Below are 20,662 nucleotides of genomic sequence, written 5' to 3'. Positions count from 1 at the left end.
TGCAGAGTGGGGCCCCAACAATACCCAGAGATGAGAACTCTGGCAGAAGGTGTGGTAATAAGGGCACAGGTGAGAGAATTAGTCTTAGAAAAGGGAGGATACCACTTGGTATACAGAAAAGAAGCAAGGGTTAGGGACTTCCCTGGTGGCGCAGTGGTCAAGAATCCACCTGCCAGTGCAGGGGACACGGGTTCAATCCCTGGCCCAGGAAGATTCCACATGTCGCCGAGCAACTAAGCCCGTGCACCACAACTACTGAGCCTGTGCTCTAGAGCCCAACGAGCCACAACTACTGAGCCCGCGAGCCACAACTACTGAAGCCTGTGCGCCTAGAGCCCATGCTCCGCAACAAGAGAAGCCACCACAATGAGAAGCCCGTGTGCCGCAACGAAGAGTAGCCCCCGCTCGCCACAACTAGAGAAAGCCCGTGCACAGCAACAAACACCCAACGCAGCCAAAAACAAATAAATAAAATAAATAAATTTTTAAAAAATTATATTAAAAAAAGGAAGCAAGGGTGGATTGGAGATGCAAGATCATAGATTTAGAGGAAAAAATAATGCCCATTTCACTTTAATCCGGTTGTGAAAATTAAGGGAGAAGACAGATACAATTTCTCTGAAATGGAATAATATTTTAATTGGGTTGAATATATTCACTACTCTTGCTTTGAAGCTTCCTATGTGCATGGACAGAAACAATATTTTAAGGTAAATTTAATGGTCTTTATAGAATTTTAGTTGTTAAATTCACCCTCTTTAATTTAGCTTCTTAGGTATTCTCCATTGACAAATGTGATTTCTTAAAATATATCCAGTTTTAAGAGCAAAATGTCCACTGACAAATGACTCTTTCAGCTCTTTGATGTGAGATAGTAGTCTCCGTGGCCTAACTTCTAAATGCACATGATGGATGGTGGTTGTAGGAATGAGACATTCTCCTAAATGAACTCATGGTTTTCTGCTGCAGTGGTTGGCCTTGCACCCCTTTTTAAATTAAGATAATGCTTTGAAATGCAGAACAAGAATAAAATACTATGGGGGTCACCATGAAATAGGGCAAAGAGGGAGTATATGTAATTCACTTGCAAAGTTCAGTACTTGGGCACAGTCTCATGACTCACCACCTCGGAGAACAACTGCACCAGCCTACAGGTGCTTTTTCCAGACTGGGAGCTCTTGAAGTACAAGCTCTTGAGTATTCATCTCTCTAAAATATCAGTCTTTGATAACGTTTTTGGCATTTGATAGTTGCTTAATAATATTTGCTGAATGAACAAATGGATTATACTTATGATGCCTACAATTGTTCCAAAGGCTACAGAAATAATTATAATTCAAAGCACACAGTTTCTGAGTTAAGAAGATTGAAAATTTCTTAATATGGCACATGCTAAAATTCAGCAGTTTATTTATAGGACAATTTTGCTTCTGCTTCTCTCCCTCATTGCTGCAAATGTTAAACATCAGTCTGTCATGCATGCAAAGTGCTGATCTAATTGGCCTATAAGAGTTCTCTTTTCCCTTTCAGCATTGTAAAAATATTATATGGATAATGCACTTAGAGCCTCCCCTTCTGTGCTACTATATTTAAAACAGCTTGTTGTGTTGTTCGTGGGGATTTATAAAATGAGTTTCTGAGAGATGAGAGATTGTAGAGTGCTAGTATGCTTTCCACTTTTCCCTGAGCCTTTGAAAAGATTTACCTCAGTCACAGTAGGGCTGATTTCCCCTGACATTTTTTTGACCATCTGTAGTCCATAATACAGAAATGGGAACTCTCCCAGGAAAAGATGAGGCCTTTTCTGCACTTCTTCAGTGCCACTCCATGAACTTCTCTCTGGGAGCATGTCTGGCTTCCTAGAGCTCCACAGTGTTATTTCTAGCAGAGAGCACAGTCCCCAAGGAGGGGAGGACTTGAGCAAGCTTTCTTTGCCACCTGTTCCTCCATGGTGCTGAGTGTGGTATTCCCTACAAACAGCAAATAATGGTGTTAGGGTATGTGATACCTTCACAAGTCTCAATATTTCTACTTCTTAATTCTGAACAATTCGAACTTTGAATGAGTGCAACACTGCCTCCGAAGCATCTAAGGCATTTTATAGGCATTATTTTCAGTGATTATTCTAAGTATCACTTCAGCAAGTCTGAGTTATCATTGCCCTCAATTTATGGTAAAGAAAAAAAGTTACAGGGAGTTTATCATATATCAAGTTCCCATAGCTCATGAGAGATGAAAGAAGATAAAAGCCCATCTTTTTTGATAATTAGAAGATTCTATCTTTTGTAGAACATGGACAGTCAGAAGCTTCATAAGAGCATGTATCTCAGGCTCTCTTTTTAACAAAATCTCAACATGGCATAATTAGCCCATGAATATAAATATTTATACCTTATGAGGACCACAGTTTTTTTCTGAATATTCAATTTAATGTCTAGAAGAGAATTCACAGCCAGAAATCAAATACATTCCCCAAGAAGTCTTCTCTGAAGTGTCTCTTTGACTTTGGAAAACTCTGTTTCCTTCTTAGTATTTCATTGATGATTGTTAAAATTGTGTATTGAAACGTCTATGGAGTAGCTATCAGGTGTTGAATGCCTACTCTACCCAATACCATATTTCGTATTTACCTCAAAGTGAGCAATATTATCATAATTTTACAGAGGAAGAAATGGAAGCTCACAGAGATGAAATAATTTTCTCAAGTTCACTAAGCCGGAAAGTGATGAAGTTGAAATTTAAACCCAGGTCTGACTAGCTTCCAGCCGTTTTCCACCTTGTCACTGCAACTCAACACAATCATGTGAATGTTCTAGTTGTCAAGAACTTCGTGCCCCTCAGGAAACATAAATGATTCACTCTGAGCATTGTTAGATCACCATCCATGGAAGTATACATTTTTTCACTTTATTCTTTTGCATTTTTTAGTATGATAGTTTGAATACAGAAATTTGCTTTTAATTCATTCATGCAACACGTAGGGAATATTGTTGGGTTATCTCATTTTCAAAAAGTTAAGGGGAAATGAAATAACAAGTGAATATAAGAATAAGAAAAGAAAACACTTTGCAAGCTAACACCTTAATCTCAAATGGCACATCAGTTTTAAATTGTGTTAAAGTAGATTAGCTTTAAAGGGTTTAGCCATTAGGGAATTTTCCATTGCCAGTAAAATGGTCAATTGAAACTAGTTAGAATATTTTAATAGAAGTTTTCTTTTCATTAGAATTATTTCAAGCCTGGATATAGTCTCTAACTAATAAAGATAATCATAAAATACTATAGGGGTCTATTTAAGAAAATGAGAGCAACTGGGGCAAGCTGCAGAATTTGATTCTTGACTAAGAAGGAGAAAAAGGCGGTATTTCTGCTTTTTATGGAAAATTAACTGCCTAAATAGGATGCCAGCATGAAAATAAGGGTTACATAGCACTGAAAAGCTACATCTCAGGGGGAATTTGTATTCAGTTCTCCCGGAGCATAAAATGCCACAGGCTTTCTTAGGCACAAACAAGTCAGATGAACATGGTCTCTAAGGAGGTGAGAAACAAAGGGACATAATGATATGCACTGCCACTCAAAACTCAAATAACAACATGGTTTATTTTTGTGCATGGGGAACTTCAGTGAACTTCGAAACATTCCTCTCTCAATTTCACAGCATTCTTTCTGTTAGGTCAGTAACAAATAACAAAATAATCATGGACATGCCCAGCTTCTAAATGAGATGGGTTAAACTAAAGAAATGAGGAAGCATGCATTCAAGACCCGAATCAGCTTTTCCCCTCCCTGAAGAGTCTTTCTTCCAAGAATATTAAATAATGGGACACACACATATACAGAATATTTTCTTTAAAATGTTGGGACCTAGGAGTTTTCATTTTGGACTCAACCAAAAATGGGGCTATGAACCAGGACTATAATTGTACTTCATTTCCTCCACTTAGGAAACAGGAATGATAACATCTAACTTAACGTGTAGGGCACAGTACAAGGTTTCACACCAAGAAGGTGAACGTGTGCTGAGTTGCTTTATACCCATTTGTACGTTCTAAGAGAGGCGAGGTGGAGCGGGCTCATTCTGCAGAGAAATAACGTAACAGGCATGGGAAAGGTTGAAGGTCTACCCATCGTTAATAGCAACATTGTTTCCAGCCCCAGAAGGATAGGTGACAGCGTTTACTTGGCCGTGACAGTGTTGGCTTGACCGTCCAGGCTCGCCAGCCTCTCTGGCAGAGCACAGGCACCAGAGAGTATCATCTGAAGGGACCTGATTCTGGCTGCAGGGAGACCCAAGGTCCCGGTGGCTGAGCTCTCCTGAGTCCTGCAGCTATATGACGGCTCACTAGTTGCCTTTGTGAGCAAAAGCCCTCTTTTTGAATTACTATATTTGTCAGATTCTTTGATAATATAGTAAAGATTGGTAGGCGCATTTATTACATTAGGTGATCTACAGAAATCCTAGAGACCGTCTTTTATTTTGAGAACATTTCTTACTGCATGCCTCCTCCATTCCTAGCCCTCTTCAGGGCACTAAGAGGAAAAGATGAAAGATGGTAGAGACATACCCTTGTTCCTGAGGGCCATGGCATCCGTTTCAGGAATTCTAAAGAAGAAATGTTGGGGAGAATTTTAGTATACATCACAGGTTTAGAGATAAAATTCAAGAAGTCTTTATATCATTCCAGAACTAAAGTCAAAGTGAAGAATGGCCTTAAGTGGTGGACCTAGAATTAAAGAAAAGAAATCAAATGTAACATAAAATAAAACACAGAGAGAATGATCTTGAGGGTCAGTGCTATTTATGTGTTTATGGTTTTTTGCTTTAGGTCTTTCTGCCAGAGAATTCTTTGGGACTTTGTGCCTTGATTTGTATTGGCTTGTCAAGAGACAGATAAGGCTTATGTTCATTTCACCTGAGGACCTAAAAATCTGTCAGAATTTAATAACATTGACCAGAATGCAGACAGAGTCACAGTGGGAACGTATTTGCAAAAGTCAGAATTTCAAGAATGAATCTCACTTTGGTCAGGAGGTTATAAAATAACTAGGAAAACTTTTGCCTATGGCTTAGTCTCAGAAGCTACGGCCTGCATACCTTATATCACATGTGAGCCTTACTTCCAAAGCAGAGTAGACATGGTGAGGTAAACGCATTCAAAAACTGTGAAGCACAACTACTCTGATAGTTATCCTGTTAAATTCATCCAATAAGTGAGGGACTTATGGGTCTCTCACTAAGGAGAGACCACCTTAGTGGTAGTTAGTAAGAATGTTTCTGTCTGGCTGTAGAGACACAACTAGTTGAATAAGTCTGTTGTTGTTAAAGCTACTGAGGAACTTACTTTAATAGATGTATTCAATGACCAGTTATATCCTTATTGCTCTAAGTGTACTATATTAGTTTGCTAGGGCTGCCATAACAAAATACACAGATTTGGTGGCTTAAACAACAGAGATTTATTTTCTCACAATTCCGGAGGCCGAAATCCAAGATACACTTGCTGACAGGGTCGGTTCTCTCCCTGGCTTGCAGATGGCCACCCTCTGGTACCTCCTCTTGCGGTCATCCCTCTGCATGTGCATGCCTGGTATCTATTAGGGAGTCCAAATTTCCTCTTCTTATAAGGACCCCAGTCTGATTGGATAAGGTCCACCCTAAGGGCCTCATTTTAACTTAATCGCTTCTTTAAAGGCCCTATCTCCAAAGACAGTCACATTCTGAGCTACAGGGCATTGAGGCTTCAACATACGAATTGGGGACGGGGGGAGGGCCACACAATTCAGCCCATAACAGTAGTAAGTGAAATGGATTAATTAACGTGGTTGGATGTGGTATCTATGTGCACCATAGTAGAACAGGAGACTGTAGGATTACTTGGGAAAAAAGTACCTATAGGAGTGACATGGATGATGTTAATTTTATTTCTGTACAGTCAATAAGCATTGATAAAAGCAATTTGAAAGTTATAAAAATTATTGATTCATTTTCTTCACTGGAAAATGGTAGCTTCTATTCTGTTATTTAATATTTAAACCCATGCTGGAAGGAGTAATAGAAATACCATAACAACTGATGATCAGTTTTAAAAAAGGAAATTTTTTATAGCACTTTAGCAAAAATGCATATATTCTTGCTTATAGACAATAATTTTAGTACTCCAATTGTTTATTTCATGTGTCATAGATTTTTTTAAGTTTAAAGTTTTTAAAATTGTGATAAAATTGCTTTGCATTAGACTGCTGAGTTGTATCTAAAGGAATATTTTTAAAGTATTGGCAGTAAAGTTTTGAGTTGTCCTGTGTAGTGTATAAATTTTGTTTTTCCTTCTCTCCCCAAAGGAGTTAGCCTGCTTTTTTTGTTTTGTCTTGTTTTGTTTTTAATGTCTGCCCTTTCACTCTATCTCACATGTCTTTACCATCTCTGGACATTTCTAGATTGTATTGAGTTCTAAATTTTTATGTGAATATAAAATTCAAAAATTATTTGAATCCATTCAACAAATATTGAGTAAGTATCCGCAGTGTTCAAGGAAAGCAGTGTGTTAGATGTCATGTGGACTGTAAAGACGAATAAAGCATAACCTTAATGAGCTGACAGTGTAATGGGGAAAACAAGATGTGTCAAAAATGAGTAGATTATTTTGTAATAAATTTAAATGTTGTATAATCTATAAAAATATTAAATCATTATGCTGTATACTTTAAACTAGTATAATATTGTAAATCAACTATACTTCAAAAACAAAATAAAAATTTTTTTTAAAACTCCAAAAAAAAAAAAAATGAGTAGAATGCAAAGCAGAGTGAAAAAGGGGCATCAAGGAGATTGCAAATACTGGAGGAGTTCTGATGTGGGAGGGATTGCTTTTCTTTGTGGCATTAGGAGAAAGCTTCCTAAAGCAAGTGCCACTTAACCCTCATGTGAAAAGACAGTTGGAATTTCTATAGGAAAATATGGCAAGTGGGCATATGGGGGAGAGTGTTTTTAGGCAAACATGTATGAACACAGGTGGAGAAGCAGAAAGTGCAGAGATGATTTAGGAAATACCTTTGAGAACAGCCATAAGGATGGACTAGCATAGTCAGATGGGGCCCGGTGGAGCCATATTAAAAGGTTCTAAATGCCAAGTTACTGAGAAGTTATTGGGAAATCATGTAGCCCAGTTAATTCACCTGATAAACCCAACATTGAAAATATTTGTCAAGTGTGATTAAATGAGGGAGTTAGCCAAGATTTCTTTTGACCCTTCTTGAGCAGTAGCATGCAATAGGGTGTGTTATGTTGTAACACTCATCACGCTTTCCCCATCTAATTATTGAATTTGCCTATTTTCTACTTCCGTTCCTGGATACTATGTGAATATAAAATGTCATGAGATTTTAAAAATTCAGCTCGATGTTTGTTAAATGCCTGCAATGTATAAGGCATAATGCTACTAAAAGTCTAGGGAAGAATAAGGCACATTTATAGCTGTAAAGGAGTTGATACTTTACCTGTCATCCCATTCTAACCCATATTATTTCAGTTTGGGGGATTGATTAATAAATTACAGTAGGAAGACAGGTTTATGTAGCAATTAAAAATATCAGCTAAGAATCAGACAGATCAGCATTTGAGACCAAGGTCTAGCACTTTCTACTGTGTGGACTTGGGCCAATTATTCAAGTTACTTAAGCTCTCTAACTTTAGAGGAATTCCCTGGCAGTCCAGTGGTTAGGACTCCGAGCTTCCACTGCAGGAGGCACAGGTTTGATCCCTGGTCAGGGAACTAAGATCCCACATGTAAGGCAGTGCTGCCAAAAAAGAAAGAAAGAAAGAAAGAGCTCCCAATGGCCAAAGCAGAAACAGTTTGAACAACAAAATAAACAATGATGTAGTATTGCATTGTAACTCAAAGTATTAAAACAAACAAACAAAAAAGATAACTACCTCAGAGTATTGTTTAAAGTATCAAATAAAAATATGCATATAGAGCAGAACCTTTGGCACAAAGTAATATTCAGGAAATGCTGGCCTTTAAGATTTCTTCAAGGAGTGTTTCTCTTCTCCAGTTTTCTGAAAATGCCCTACATCCTTGGTGTTCATGACCTTCACTCTTCATTGGCTGCTTCTGGCAGCCACGTACAGTTGTGCAGGTTGTAATCTGCTTAAGGTCACACATCTAGGGAAAGAGGTGCCCAGCAAAATTAAGATAGAATCGTGTCTCTATTGTGACATTTTCCAGCAGGTGGCAGTAACATGTTCTGGTCTAACAAAATCAATATAGTATGACAACTTTCTGACAGATGGAATAATGTGTCTGGAAGAGAAGGCACCTTTTTCTGATTAGCTCAAGCCACCGAGAGGACTGGGAGTGGCCCTGCTTCTGACGGTTCCTCCTCTACTGCCTTCCCCAGATAATCTTCCTTCGCCTGTCTCCTAAATGCCAGTGAGGTTCTTTCTCAGCTCTCTGCACTTATTCCATATACTCTAACTGGGTAATTTAATACACTCTTACTGTTGTAACTATCAGCTTGTTGCTAGTGAGTCCTCAATCTTTCACTCTAGCACAGATTTCTCTTTTGAGAAATGTAGCTGCCTCCTGGATGACTTCATCTGGATGTCTCATGGAAAACTCATATTCCACATGTCAAAGACCTTATTCACAGAGGAGGCTGCACCTACAAACCCCTCAAAAATGAAACCCAGACATCATTTTTAAAGCAAGATAATTCTGTTGTTTTTTATCAATATTTTCATGGAAAAGTTAAATTTCACTTTCATGTGTGAAATATGTACCGGGAGAAACAGAAGCCCCTGCGGCTTCCATCCGGAGTAATATTGCCCCAAAACCGTAAGGGTGTGGTATATGCTTGATCTCCCAGGATCCCTCCTAGATCACTTCACTTTTTGTGGTGGGTCCAGAAGGAACCCTGAAATTGGCCTTAACTTCTTTGGGTTTGGAAAAGAAATTCATCCTGTTTTATTAATTTTATACAGCCATCCAAATTAGAATATCTATGAGTTATGCTAGACTTCATTCACTCCTCTACTATGTTTATCCTACAAATTACTAATTTTATGCGTAAATATTATACCTTTTTAATGTGCTCTCTTTCTACTCCCCTTCTCATTAGTCTGTTGCAGGCTTGTTCCGTCCCTCAAATGGAAATTTTAATAAGCTCCTTATTATACTTACTATATAAGATATTGTCATCTTATTCCATTATTATATATTTTTCATATACTTGACAGATATCTATCTAAAGTGTGAATTTAATCTTGTTACCCCTATTTCATTCACTTTCAAGGATTCCATTCCTACAGGATGGAATTCAACTTCAGCCCATGAATCAGCTCTGACATAACCTTTTTTAGGAAGCTCGCTCTGACCACATCTTAAAGAAATTTCCCTCTGTGTGTCCAGGATGCCTGCATTTCCTTATCATTACACTCTTTTTTGTGTTACAAGTGTCAATTGATGTACTTTCTCTGTCACTAGACTATGAGCTTCTTGAGGACCCAACCTGCATCTTAATCATCTTTGTATTCACAGTGCCTAGAACAGTGCTTGAGACATATTAAATGTTCAAAAGTATGTTGAATGGATGAAAGATGCTTGTGGAATGGAATGATTGAAGGAACTTCATAGAGAAGGCTGCACTGAGTTGTGTTACGAGGGAAATGATATTTTTAATACACAGAGGGGGGGCTTCCCTGGTGGCGCAGTGGTTAAGAATCTGCCTGCCAATGCAAGGGACGCGGGTTCGAGCCCTGGCCGGGGAAGATCCCACGTGCTGCGGAGCAACTAAGCCCGTGCGCCACAACCACTGAGCCTGCACTCTAGAGCCTGGGAGCCACAACTACTGAGCCCACGTGCCACAACTACTGAAGCCCGCGCGCCTAGAGCCTGTGCTCTGCAACAAGAGAAGCCATGACAATGAGAAGCCCACGCACTGCAACAAAGAGTAGCCCCCGATCGCGCAACTAGAGAAAGCCCGCTCACAACAGCAAAGACCCAACACAGCCAAAAATAAATAAATAAATAGATAGATAAATTAAAAAAGAAAAAATACACAGAGGGAGCAGGTAAAACCTTCCAGGAAAGGGGTTGGGAAGAAGGGATTATAAACCTTCAGGAGAATTGTTCATTCATGAAGTCTTCAAGCCATGATTGGAGTTCTTTTCCCTCAAGTCAGCAGAATTCATCATGAGGAGGTTTCTTCACTTGTCTCTTGTATTTTGATAATTTCCCTTTCTTTCTGGTCTTTCCTTTATGTCGGCATAAAACTTCCTTTTTATTTCTCTAAAGGCAAGAACCCACTGAGTCGGGAATGTACATGAGCTAGCTCAGCACTTTAAATATAGACAAGTCCAAACATTCTCATTTTATTAGTCCCTGCTCACCTCCCACCCCCTCCCACCTCAGTCACCTCTTCACTCATGAATCCATACTGAGAAGAAAAAATACAAAGTCATAAGGCAAACCACTTTCCTTTGAAATGCCTGGGAAGATGTTCTGACCATTTTATATAGCTCCATGTTCTCTTGTGGAGTAGATGCTAGATTGTGATTAAAAGTTGGCATTTTCCATTCTGACACTTTTAAATATACATATTTTATCATCTAAGATAATAATTATATATCATGTTAAAGAAATAAATGTATGTAAACAACAAAAAAAAAAGGTTTTCATTCTCTTTTAAGCTTAAATTTCTCCTATTTTCCATGTCTTTCCTGGTTTTAAAGCTAGAAAAGATTATAAACATTATTGAGAGATTTTATTTATTTGGATATTATTTAAACCAGAGCTTCCACCAGTGCTTCTGGGGCTCCCTGTCCATCATCAGCAACCTCCCCTCTACCCTCAACCTCTTCCACAAATGCTTTCTCTACCTTCTTGCCTTAACAGAAGCATGACTCGCCCTTGAAAAACCATCATCCTTGAACCCTCCTTGTGTATTTTGAGGCCATTGTTCTTTCTGACCACTCCTCTCCCACCCTCTTGTTAAAAACTGTGATCATCTGAGGCTCATGGCAGTCAGGTGTACCATCTTGCCCCCCTTCATCACTGTTATTTATTAGATTTCAGTTAAGGTTCCCTTGCTTACCAGGGAGGCTGAGACTTAACTTACAGTCTTTCTCAGCTTTCCAAGCCCTTCCATTAACCTGAGATATCATAGCCTCTGAGTTCCTAGCTTTCCTCTTAACAGCTTTCTCCTCTACTCCACTTTAGCTTCCATTTTCATGGTCACAGCTGGATCTTAGCAACTGTAACAGTTTTACTTCCCAAATCAGTAAAGCGAACAGCTCATTCGCCTTTCTTTCCAGTTTGCTTTGCCAAGTATTCACAGTGCATACAAGTGTTCTTTAAACTCACCAAGAGCGAGTTTGTGGATCCTTTTTCTGTCTTCTGATCCACCGTTCCTTTACTTTCTTCCCTTTCGATCCATCTTGCATGCCGTGGTGTATCATTTCAATCACTCTCTTATTTCTCTTGATGGTAACCTAAATTCCCTAATACCTCTCCCCTCCCACACCTTAGACAATACCCATTTTCTTTTTATTTTTTCCTCACAAAACCTCTATCTGGCTGAAGTCAGCAGCTATCCACTTTCTCATTGTCTAAAGTAGAACTGAGGAGAAATTTCAGACAAATTCACTCAATAACACCTAACAATAGCCCTGTAAACTTGACATTACTAACCTCAAATGGGCACCCAGTGCTGCATCAGGCATGGCCATCTCTGTCTGCTCATCTCACTTCCCATACCCCACCGCAATGAAATTAAACTTTCTTCATTGTCTTCCCAATACTCCTCCCACTTTCTTCAGACCTCACATCCTAACAGAGAAAACAGACAATTTCAGATTGGGATGTTCTTGTCTTCAAGCTACCAAGCATACAAATCACCTATATCTATGGTAACTTCACCTTCCTTCCCATCAGTGACAACCAGAATGCTTTATGTTCTCCTATCTTTGTGTTATATTTGATTCCGCGCTTTGGGTGCCATCTTCTTGCCCCTCTCAGGGATTTTACATCATTGATTTTTCCTTCTCTCCTCAGCACAGCCAACCTCTCCAACTCACAATCCCTTCAACTGACTTTTCAACATATGCAAGTCTCTCTCTTTACCACAAAAATAAGCAAAACACATCTCTCAAGTTACTGCTCTATTTCTCCCCTTCAGTTCAACACTAAACTATTCAAGAAATTATCTTCACCAGCTATCTCTCAGTCAACCCTTCACCAGTTCAATCTGCCTTCCAGTCTTTTTACTTCCACCAGAGAAGTTTTGCTCTACAGTTTATATGCATGTTGCTAAACTCAAAGGATATATTATATTTAAGTTCCTATCTAATTTATACTCTCAGTAAGAATTAAATATTGTTAACAATATTCTTCGCTTCTAATTTTCTTCCATCCTTCTTCTTGTCTGCTTTTGCTCCTCTGCCATCATATTAAATGTCAGCATTTTTCAAGGCTTGTCTCTGGACGTTTTCCTCATCACACTTGAAGCAACTTCATTCACACCTACTGTTTCAATTACCAACCACTATAACTCAGATGACTCACAAATTACTTGTTCAGTTAAGACCTCTCCACTGAGCTCCAGGGCTACCAATCCAAGGTCTTTTGAACATCTTGGTACCCAATTCATGGTCTGTCCTTTCTCCCAAATCAGGCTTCTTCTGGTGCTCTGACATTATTTAATCATACCACAACTCAGTTAGTTGCGTACGCCAGAAAGAAAAATGAAATTCTCTCTCTTTCTCAAACCTCAGATTCAATCCATTATCTAGTCTTGTCAGTTTTACATCCTAAATAGCTTTCAACTTAGTTCACTTCTCTTTATTTCCATCACCACTCTTTGTCATCGCTTGCCTGGAGCACTACCGTACTCTCATAATTGATCTTCTCATGTATATATTGACCTTTCTCCAGTCCATCCAACTCTTGAGCAGTGGCTCTCAACCAAGGGTGACTTTGCTCCCCACCGGAGATTTGACAATGTCTGAACACACTTTAATGGTCACGGCTAGGGGGCAGCGTTACTGCTAGCATCTAGCGGGCAAAAAGGAGGAAGTCTGCTAAACATCCTACAATGTACAGAATAGGCCCTTCACAACAGAGAATTATCTGGTTCAAAATGTCAGTGGTGCCAGTGGAGGGACATACAAACTATTATGGTCTTAGCTGAGTGAGGAGTTACTGAAGAATTTTCAGCAATTTGTGTGTGTGTGTGTGTGTGTGTACATTTGCACACATGACAGAATCAGGTCTGCAATGTGAAAAGCTCAGCCTACCTCTAGAGTAGATTTTGTCAAAGTAGGATATTTATCCTTCAGATATCAGCTGAAGATCTTTTCCCCAGGGTGGCTTTTTATGACTTTCCTCACTAGGCTAATTCCTCTATTTTAGGTGCTCAGAGTGTATGTATCTCTCCTTCGTAATCTGTACATAGTTGCGTATTTACATTTATTTATGTGCTTTACTACACTTTGTCTCCCTCACTAGACTGGAAGCTACAACAGATGAATCATAATCCTTTATTTTGTTTTATTTAATTTCAAATGAAATTGCACTACAAATGGTTGATTGTTGGATGTTAGATGTTCAGTGACTAAATCTCTTCCTATAACATACGAGAAAACTTAGTCCCAGATATATCAAGTGACCTGAAGAAAGTCATGCAGCTAATAAGTAGTGAAGGGAAGGCTTGAATCCAAGTTTCTCATAATCAAAAGCTGTGGTGTTTTTCCCCTTTAAACTGGTGTTGAGTGCATTTGTTTAAGCCTGTAGATTTTCAATCAGAGTAAATCTTTTGTAGAAGCACAGTGCATAAAACAGATTAAAAGATTTTAAAGCAGATCATTGCTTTGATTAGAGATAGCTCAATTCAGCCTTATCTAAGAAGTTCTTTTCTACACAGGCCCCTTCTTACCACTTGCCAGGGTGCTAAGGAACTTGCCACAGACTGACTTGGATCTGATGATCAAAGAGTAGAAATGGGTCTACTATTTTCATTTGTGGATTGTCTGCGGGGTCCCTTACTGCCTCAATATGTGAGGTACTTTTGATAGTTGTGAATTCGGAGTTGAGAATATCAAGATAGCATAAGTTAGTGTCATCACTGCCTGAATTTTGCTTAAATGATTTCACCAAATCACATTTCATGTTTCTATATGAAACAGAGAGATGATACTTTCACATTATCTATCAAGTTCGTGGACCATGTTCAGCATTCCTCCCTTTGTCAAAACAAAAATTTTCTGAACAAGAATCACTACTTTTTTAGGCATCTTGATTTTTTCTTTATTTAACTTAGTTTATTTTTGCCAATGCTAGGAGTTGGATGAAATTGCTGAAACAAAAGTAAATAAACATATCCATTTCATAGAGTCACTTCATGTGACAGTGGGAGAGGACACCAGACTGAACTGAGTTGAGAATTCTGTGCTCGTCCACTAGCTCAGGAGCTCACGCCACATGCCGTGGCTTGTCTGACACTGTGTCTTGACAACATAAAGCAAACTGCTGTTATGAACCTTTGGGTTTTTGCTAATAGTTGGAAACAAAAATGTTAAAGGCAATGCCTTGAAAAAAATAGAAACTTCTTTTCCTTTGTTTTACTCCTGTAAATGTTTTTAGTTCCAGTTAAACATTCACAGTAAAGAAGATAGTATATATCATATACTGGGGGGGGGGGGACATTTAAAGATAAGATGATTAAACACATTCCAATATTTTCTAATTATATATTGTATATATGTAGTATATATATTATGTATGTAGTATCTGTATATATATATATATATATTCTGTGTGTGAAAGTTAGAAAACATAAACATGCTAAGAAGTTAAGAGGTTATTTATCTGAAAGCATTGCCTTTCTAACCATATCATAGATACAGGAAATATACCTACTCTAAGAAATGTTTTAGAGTTTTTAGCTGTCTCTCAAACTTGACTCATTCATGCCAGTGTATTTAAAATGTAACAAAAGTGAAGAGCAATTTATCACATCTTTTTCTGAATGGTTGTTGTTTAGAAAATACTACCTCGTGTACAAAAATATACAACTTGTGAGTAGCTATTAAAACCTTTTTCAAAGTATTACTTGATTTAAAAAAAAATACACTTTGCTTCTCAAGCTGTCTTGGCTAATTTACTTATTTTTCACAATTTTTTATTCAAAATAATTAGTCTGATTGACTTGGTTTGTTTTATTGGATTGTATTAATTTATAAAATAAGGAACACTAGACTCTCTGTATTCGAAATATCCTTTATACTTTTTTCCATTGGGAAACTTTTCTCTCTCCAATTTTGAATTACTGTCTCAAAGAAGTAATTTCACAATCTCTGTGAACTGCCAAACTGTACTTTTGTATGGTAGCTGAATAGGATTGGGAGCTCTGTAATTACTAAGATTGTCACTATAGGATGAGCATGACATTAAAGAAGAACTCATTTCCTTCTGTCTTAAGCATATAATGTTGATATATAGCTATTTTTTGAAATCCCTTATGGACATTTCTCAGGCCTTAGGAAGTTGCGTCTATTAACGAGTATTATGTTGTATTTCGACTCTTATTTCCACTTTCCCTCTTTTATGAGAGCAAAAAAAGTCACATGAAAGAAAAGCTAATTCAGAAGTGGAACCAGTGGCAGAAAAGTAAACTAAACGTCAGATATGTGTTTGCCGTTCTTGGCTAAGTTATCAACATTTTACCCGAAGCATATTGGAAAACATCACTCATAGAAACCTCCTCCCTCACTCACTCCCGCCTTCTAAACCCCCTAAAAACCACATCTGTTTCCCACTGATAGCTTTTAACACACATCCCTTTAATGTCTTCTAACAGGAAGTGGAAATTGAGAGAAATTTGTGTTCACCAACATTTAAGAGTCAGCCTGGGAGCCAGTCCAATGATTCTGTGAAAGATTCAGACAAGAAAGGTGAGGAAACACCTTTTGACAAGATGTCACCTGAAAGTGGTCACAGCCACATCTTTGAAGGTTAGCATAATATTTTGATGTGATTTCTTGAGATTATATATTATACAGCATGAGTGGTTAATAAATAAAATCTTTAAAAGTTTTGTTTAAAAATTGGGAAGGAATAGCTCAAGAAACACAATTCAGGGGAAAAAAAAGGAAGGTATATTTAAATACTTCTCTCTATATCATATTTGCTTTAACTTTTAAAAGTAAAATATATTTTAATTAATTATAAATCAGTACAATAAGCATTTTCTGTATTAGGCTTTTGGAGCAATGCATTTGACCGTCATTTGACTTTTCCTTTTGTGAAAGAAAGGAAAACATATTTGTCTCTCTGTCTATGGGAAATAAAAGGATAAAATATAAGTAATTGTCAATGGCAAAAAAAAAAAATTAATGCCTTCAGCATCTCTTTTTCAGACAATTAAACTTAATGTGCTTAATGAATTCAGAATAAAAAGTGACATGAGAGTGTCATAATTTAAGGGAAAACCTCTTAAATTTGATTAATGTTTTACAAATGTCATTAAAAAGTCACTAGCTCATATGTTAGAAATTACACTATCAATATAATTTCAACTATGATAGAAGTGCAAAATATAACTAATTTATTATAAAATACAGATATCATTTATCATTTCTGATTAGTCACATTCTGGGTTTTTCCATTTTAGCCAAGTAATGCATATTATAGTATTTGTGATGTTTGTTAAAGATCATAATTATTACAACTTTTAGGACATTCTTTGATATATATATTTATATATAGCCAACTATCAAGTTACCAGTCAACATGAGCAATGTGGAATAGTCTTTGGAATATGACAGACAGGTCACAATTTTGGAAAGCAAATGATACTCTACTTTAAAACTTTGCTATTCAAACTGTCTTCTGTGAATCAGACCAGGAGCATCACCTGGAGGCATATTAGAAATGCAGAACCTTGGGCCCCTCACCAGTCCTACTGAACCAGAATCAGCATGTTAACAATATCCTCAAATGATTCGTGTGCACGTTAAAGTTTGAGAAGCTTTACTCTATGATACAGACTGAACCTAAGAATGATTTACATATGATTTAGCCCATTCTGTTTCCAATTGGTTTAAGTATGTAATTTGGAGTGGGAGGTGATGTGGAAAGAATAAAGGGGAGTTTTCTAAGGATGGGCCAAGCGTGGATTTCTAAATACCTTCAAATTAGAATCTCAATGTCTCTTTTTCATTTTCAATTAATTTTGGTATGCCCAATTGGTATCCTAATAGGATTAGTATCAGTCTTGAAGAATTTACTCCACATATTTCTGGCCTTGTGATTAAACTTTGTGTTCACTTGGCTGAGTGGAAAAGAATTAGATTAGCAGAGGCCAGAAACAGGGAAGCTTTAGGGAAAGATTTGTGTTCTGATGATGCTGGCCTGTGGAGATCTTAGCACAGGGAGGTGTATATGAAGTAGGCAAACTGATTCAAGTTACGTGACATAAACAACTCTCATCTCACCCTACTTCAACTGTCCTGTGTTTTCCTTGGTTTCCTTGCAAAGCTTCTTAAAAGTCTCTTTACTTTACAAGCTTAGAAAAGGTAGTCTTGGCGGGCAGCTATAATTTAGTATCAAGATATGACTTAGAGGGGAGGAGTCAAGATGACGGTGTGGGAAGACGTGGAGTTAGCATCTCCCCACAACTAGGGTGCCTGTCGGCTGCTGGTGGAGAACTCTGATCCCCAAGGAGACAGGAGGAACCCCAGAGTGAACTGGTAGGATGTAGGGGGACCGAAGGGGGAAGAGAAGCGGAGGTCAGACAAGATCCACGCCCCTGAGGCCAGGGAGATCAGCAGAGGCAGGTGGGAGGGACTCTCCAGGAAGAGCGGGAGAGGAGCAGAGGGCAATCGCCTGGCCCACTCAGGCTGGGGAGCCTGCTGAGCTCCCAATCCAGTTCCCACCCCTCCAAAGCCCCCTCCAGGCTGCGTGGGTCCTGAGGGCATAGGAGGGAGGCCGAGGGGAGAACAGGAGAGGCAGGCGGGAGGGGTCCTGTGGGAGGAGCAAGAGAAGAGCGGAGGGTGATTGCCCCACCCACTCAGCCTGGGGAGCCTGCTGAGCTCCCGGGCCAATCCCCTGCCCTCCAAATCTGCCTCCAGGTCACGTGGGTCCTTGGGGGCATAGGAGGGAGGCCTAGGGGAGAACAGGAAAGGCAGGCGGGAGGAGCCCTCCCAGACCCCAGACCAGAGGAGCAGAAGTGAGGATGGTGTTTGCCCCGCCCACATGAGCCCAGGAAGCCTGCTGGGCTCCCAGGTGAGGTCCCCTGCCCTCTGAGACCAGGGGTGGGGGGCAAGCCTAGGCCCCTTCTGTTCCTTGAGCCTAAGCCCCACCCCCTATAGCCCCTAGGGCCTTTTCCAGCCCTGTGGGTCCTGAGCATTGGCCCTACCCATCGCCCAAACCTCACTGTTGCTTAGACCCCACTCTCCACAGCCAAGTCCTTCCCCCTCCCACCCCCGTACCCCCCCACCCTGCCCTTTTTTTTTTTTCCTTCCTCCTCTTTTTTACTACTGTGGTACTGTTGTACCTTCTGGCTGTTGATTCATCTGTATTTTTATTTTTACATTCTTTCTAACATATCTGTTAGTTCCTAGTCTAATTTTATTTTTTACTTTGCTATTGTTCTCTTTTTGTTTTTTTTTTGCTGCCCTGCATGGCTTGTGGGATCTTGATTCACGAGCCTGGGGTCGGGTGGAAGCTCCTGCAGTGGGAGCTCCGAGTCCAAAACACTGGATTAACAGAGAACCTCAGAATCCAGGGAATATTCATCAGAGTGTGGTCTCACAGAGTTCCTCATCTCAGCACCAAGACCCAGCTCTACCAATAGCCTACAAATTCCAGTGTAGGAAGCCTCAGGCCAAACAACCAGTAAAACAGGAACACAATCCCAATCATAAAAAAAAAAAAAAAGGCAAAAAAATATGTCACAGATGAAGGAGCAAGGTAAAAACCTGCAAGACCAAATAAATAAAGAGGATATAGGTAATCTACCTGAAAAAGAATTCAGAGTAATGATAGTAATGATGATCCAGCATCTCAGAAATAGAATGGAAGCACAGATTGAGAAAATACAAGAAATGTTTAACAAGGATCTAGAAGAACTAAAGAGCAAACAAACAGATGAACAACACAATAACGGAAATGAAAAATACACTAGAAGGAATCAATAACAGAATTACGGAGACAGAAGAACGAATAAGTGAGCTGGAAGACAAAATGGTGGAAATAACTGCCGAGGAGCAGAATAAAGAAAAAAGAATGAAAAGAATTGAAGACAATCTCAGAGTCCTCTGGGGCAGCAATAAATAAAACAACATTCGAATTATAGGGATCCCAGAAGAAGAAGAGAAAAAGAAAGGGTCTGAGAAAGTATTTGAAGAGATTATAGTGGAAAACTTCCCTAACATGGGAAGGGAAATAGTCACCCAAGTCCAGGAAGCACAGAGAGTACTATACAGGATAAACCCTAGGAAAAACACAACAAGACACGTATTAATCAAACTAACAAAAATTAAATTCAAAGAAAAAATATTAAAAGCAGCGAGAGAAAAACAAAAAATAACATACAAAGGAATCCCCATAAGGTTATCAGCTGATTTTTCAGCAGAAACTCTGCAGGCCAGAAGAGAGTGGCAAGATATACTTAAAGTGATGAAAGAGAAAAAACTACAACCGAGATTACTCTACCCAGCAAGGATCTCATTCAGATTCTATGGAGAAGTCAAAAGCTTTTCAGACAAGCAAAAGCTAAGAGAATTCAGCACCACCAAACCAGCTTTACAACAAATACTAAAGAAACTTCTCTAAGCAGGAAACACAAGAGAAGAAAACGACCCACAAAAACAAACCCAGAACAATTAAGAAAATGGTAATAAGAACATACATATCGATAATAACCTTGAATGTAAATGGATTAAATGCCCCAACCAAAAGACACAGACTGGTTGAATGGATACAAAAACAAGACCCATATATATGCTGTCTACAAGAGACCCACTTCAGACCTAGGGACACATACAGACTGAAAGTGAAGGGATGGAAAAAGATATTCCATGCAAATGGAAATCAAAAGAAAGCTGGAGTAGCAATACTTATATAAGATAAAATAGGCTTTAAAATAAAGATTATTACAAGAGATAAGGAGGAACAGGATATAATGATCAAAGGTTCAATCCAAGGAGAAGATATAACAATTATAAATGTTATGCACCCAGCATAGGAGCACTTCAATACATAAGGAAAATGCTAACAGCAATGAAAGGAGAAATCAACAGTAACACAATAATAGTAGGGGACTTTAACACCCCACTTACACCAATGGACAGATCATGCAAACACAAAATAAATAAGGAAACACAAGCTTTAAATGACACAATAGATCAGATGGATCTAATTGATATTTATAGAACAGTCCACCCAAAAGTGGCAGAATACACTTTCTTCTCAAGTGCACATGGAACATTCTCCAGGATAGATCACATCTTGGGTCACAAGTCAAGCCTTGGTAATTTTAAGAAAATTGAAATCGTATCATGCATCTTTTCTGACCACAACACTATGAGATTGGAAATCAATTACAGGAAAAAATAGTAAAAAAACACAAACACATAGAGGCTAAACAGTACACTACTAAATAA

The 20,662-nt window shown here is 38.7% G+C and overlaps 1 protein-coding gene across 2 annotated transcripts in view; it reads left to right on the top strand.

Annotated features, from left to right (window-relative positions):
- XIRP2 (xin actin binding repeat containing 2) overlaps nucleotides 1-20,662 on the top strand; it is a 287,840-nt gene that overhangs the window by 169,173 nt on the left and 98,005 nt on the right. For both annotated transcript variants that reach the window (XM_068543949.1, XM_068543948.1), the window contains exon 2: nucleotides 15,856-16,009. In XM_068543949.1, the coding sequence (XP_068400050.1) occupies nucleotides 15,856-16,009 (154 nt within the window). The remainder of the gene's footprint in view (nucleotides 1-15,855; nucleotides 16,010-20,662) is intronic.

Source organism: Eschrichtius robustus, chromosome 5 (genome assembly GCF_028021215.1).
Source record: "Eschrichtius robustus isolate mEscRob2 chromosome 5, mEscRob2.pri, whole genome shotgun sequence".
Classification (NCBI taxonomy): Eukaryota; Metazoa; Chordata; class Mammalia; order Artiodactyla; family Eschrichtiidae; genus Eschrichtius; species Eschrichtius robustus.
The sequence above is the reverse complement of the archived record's forward strand: the minus strand, read 5'-3'. Positions and strand labels throughout refer to the sequence as shown.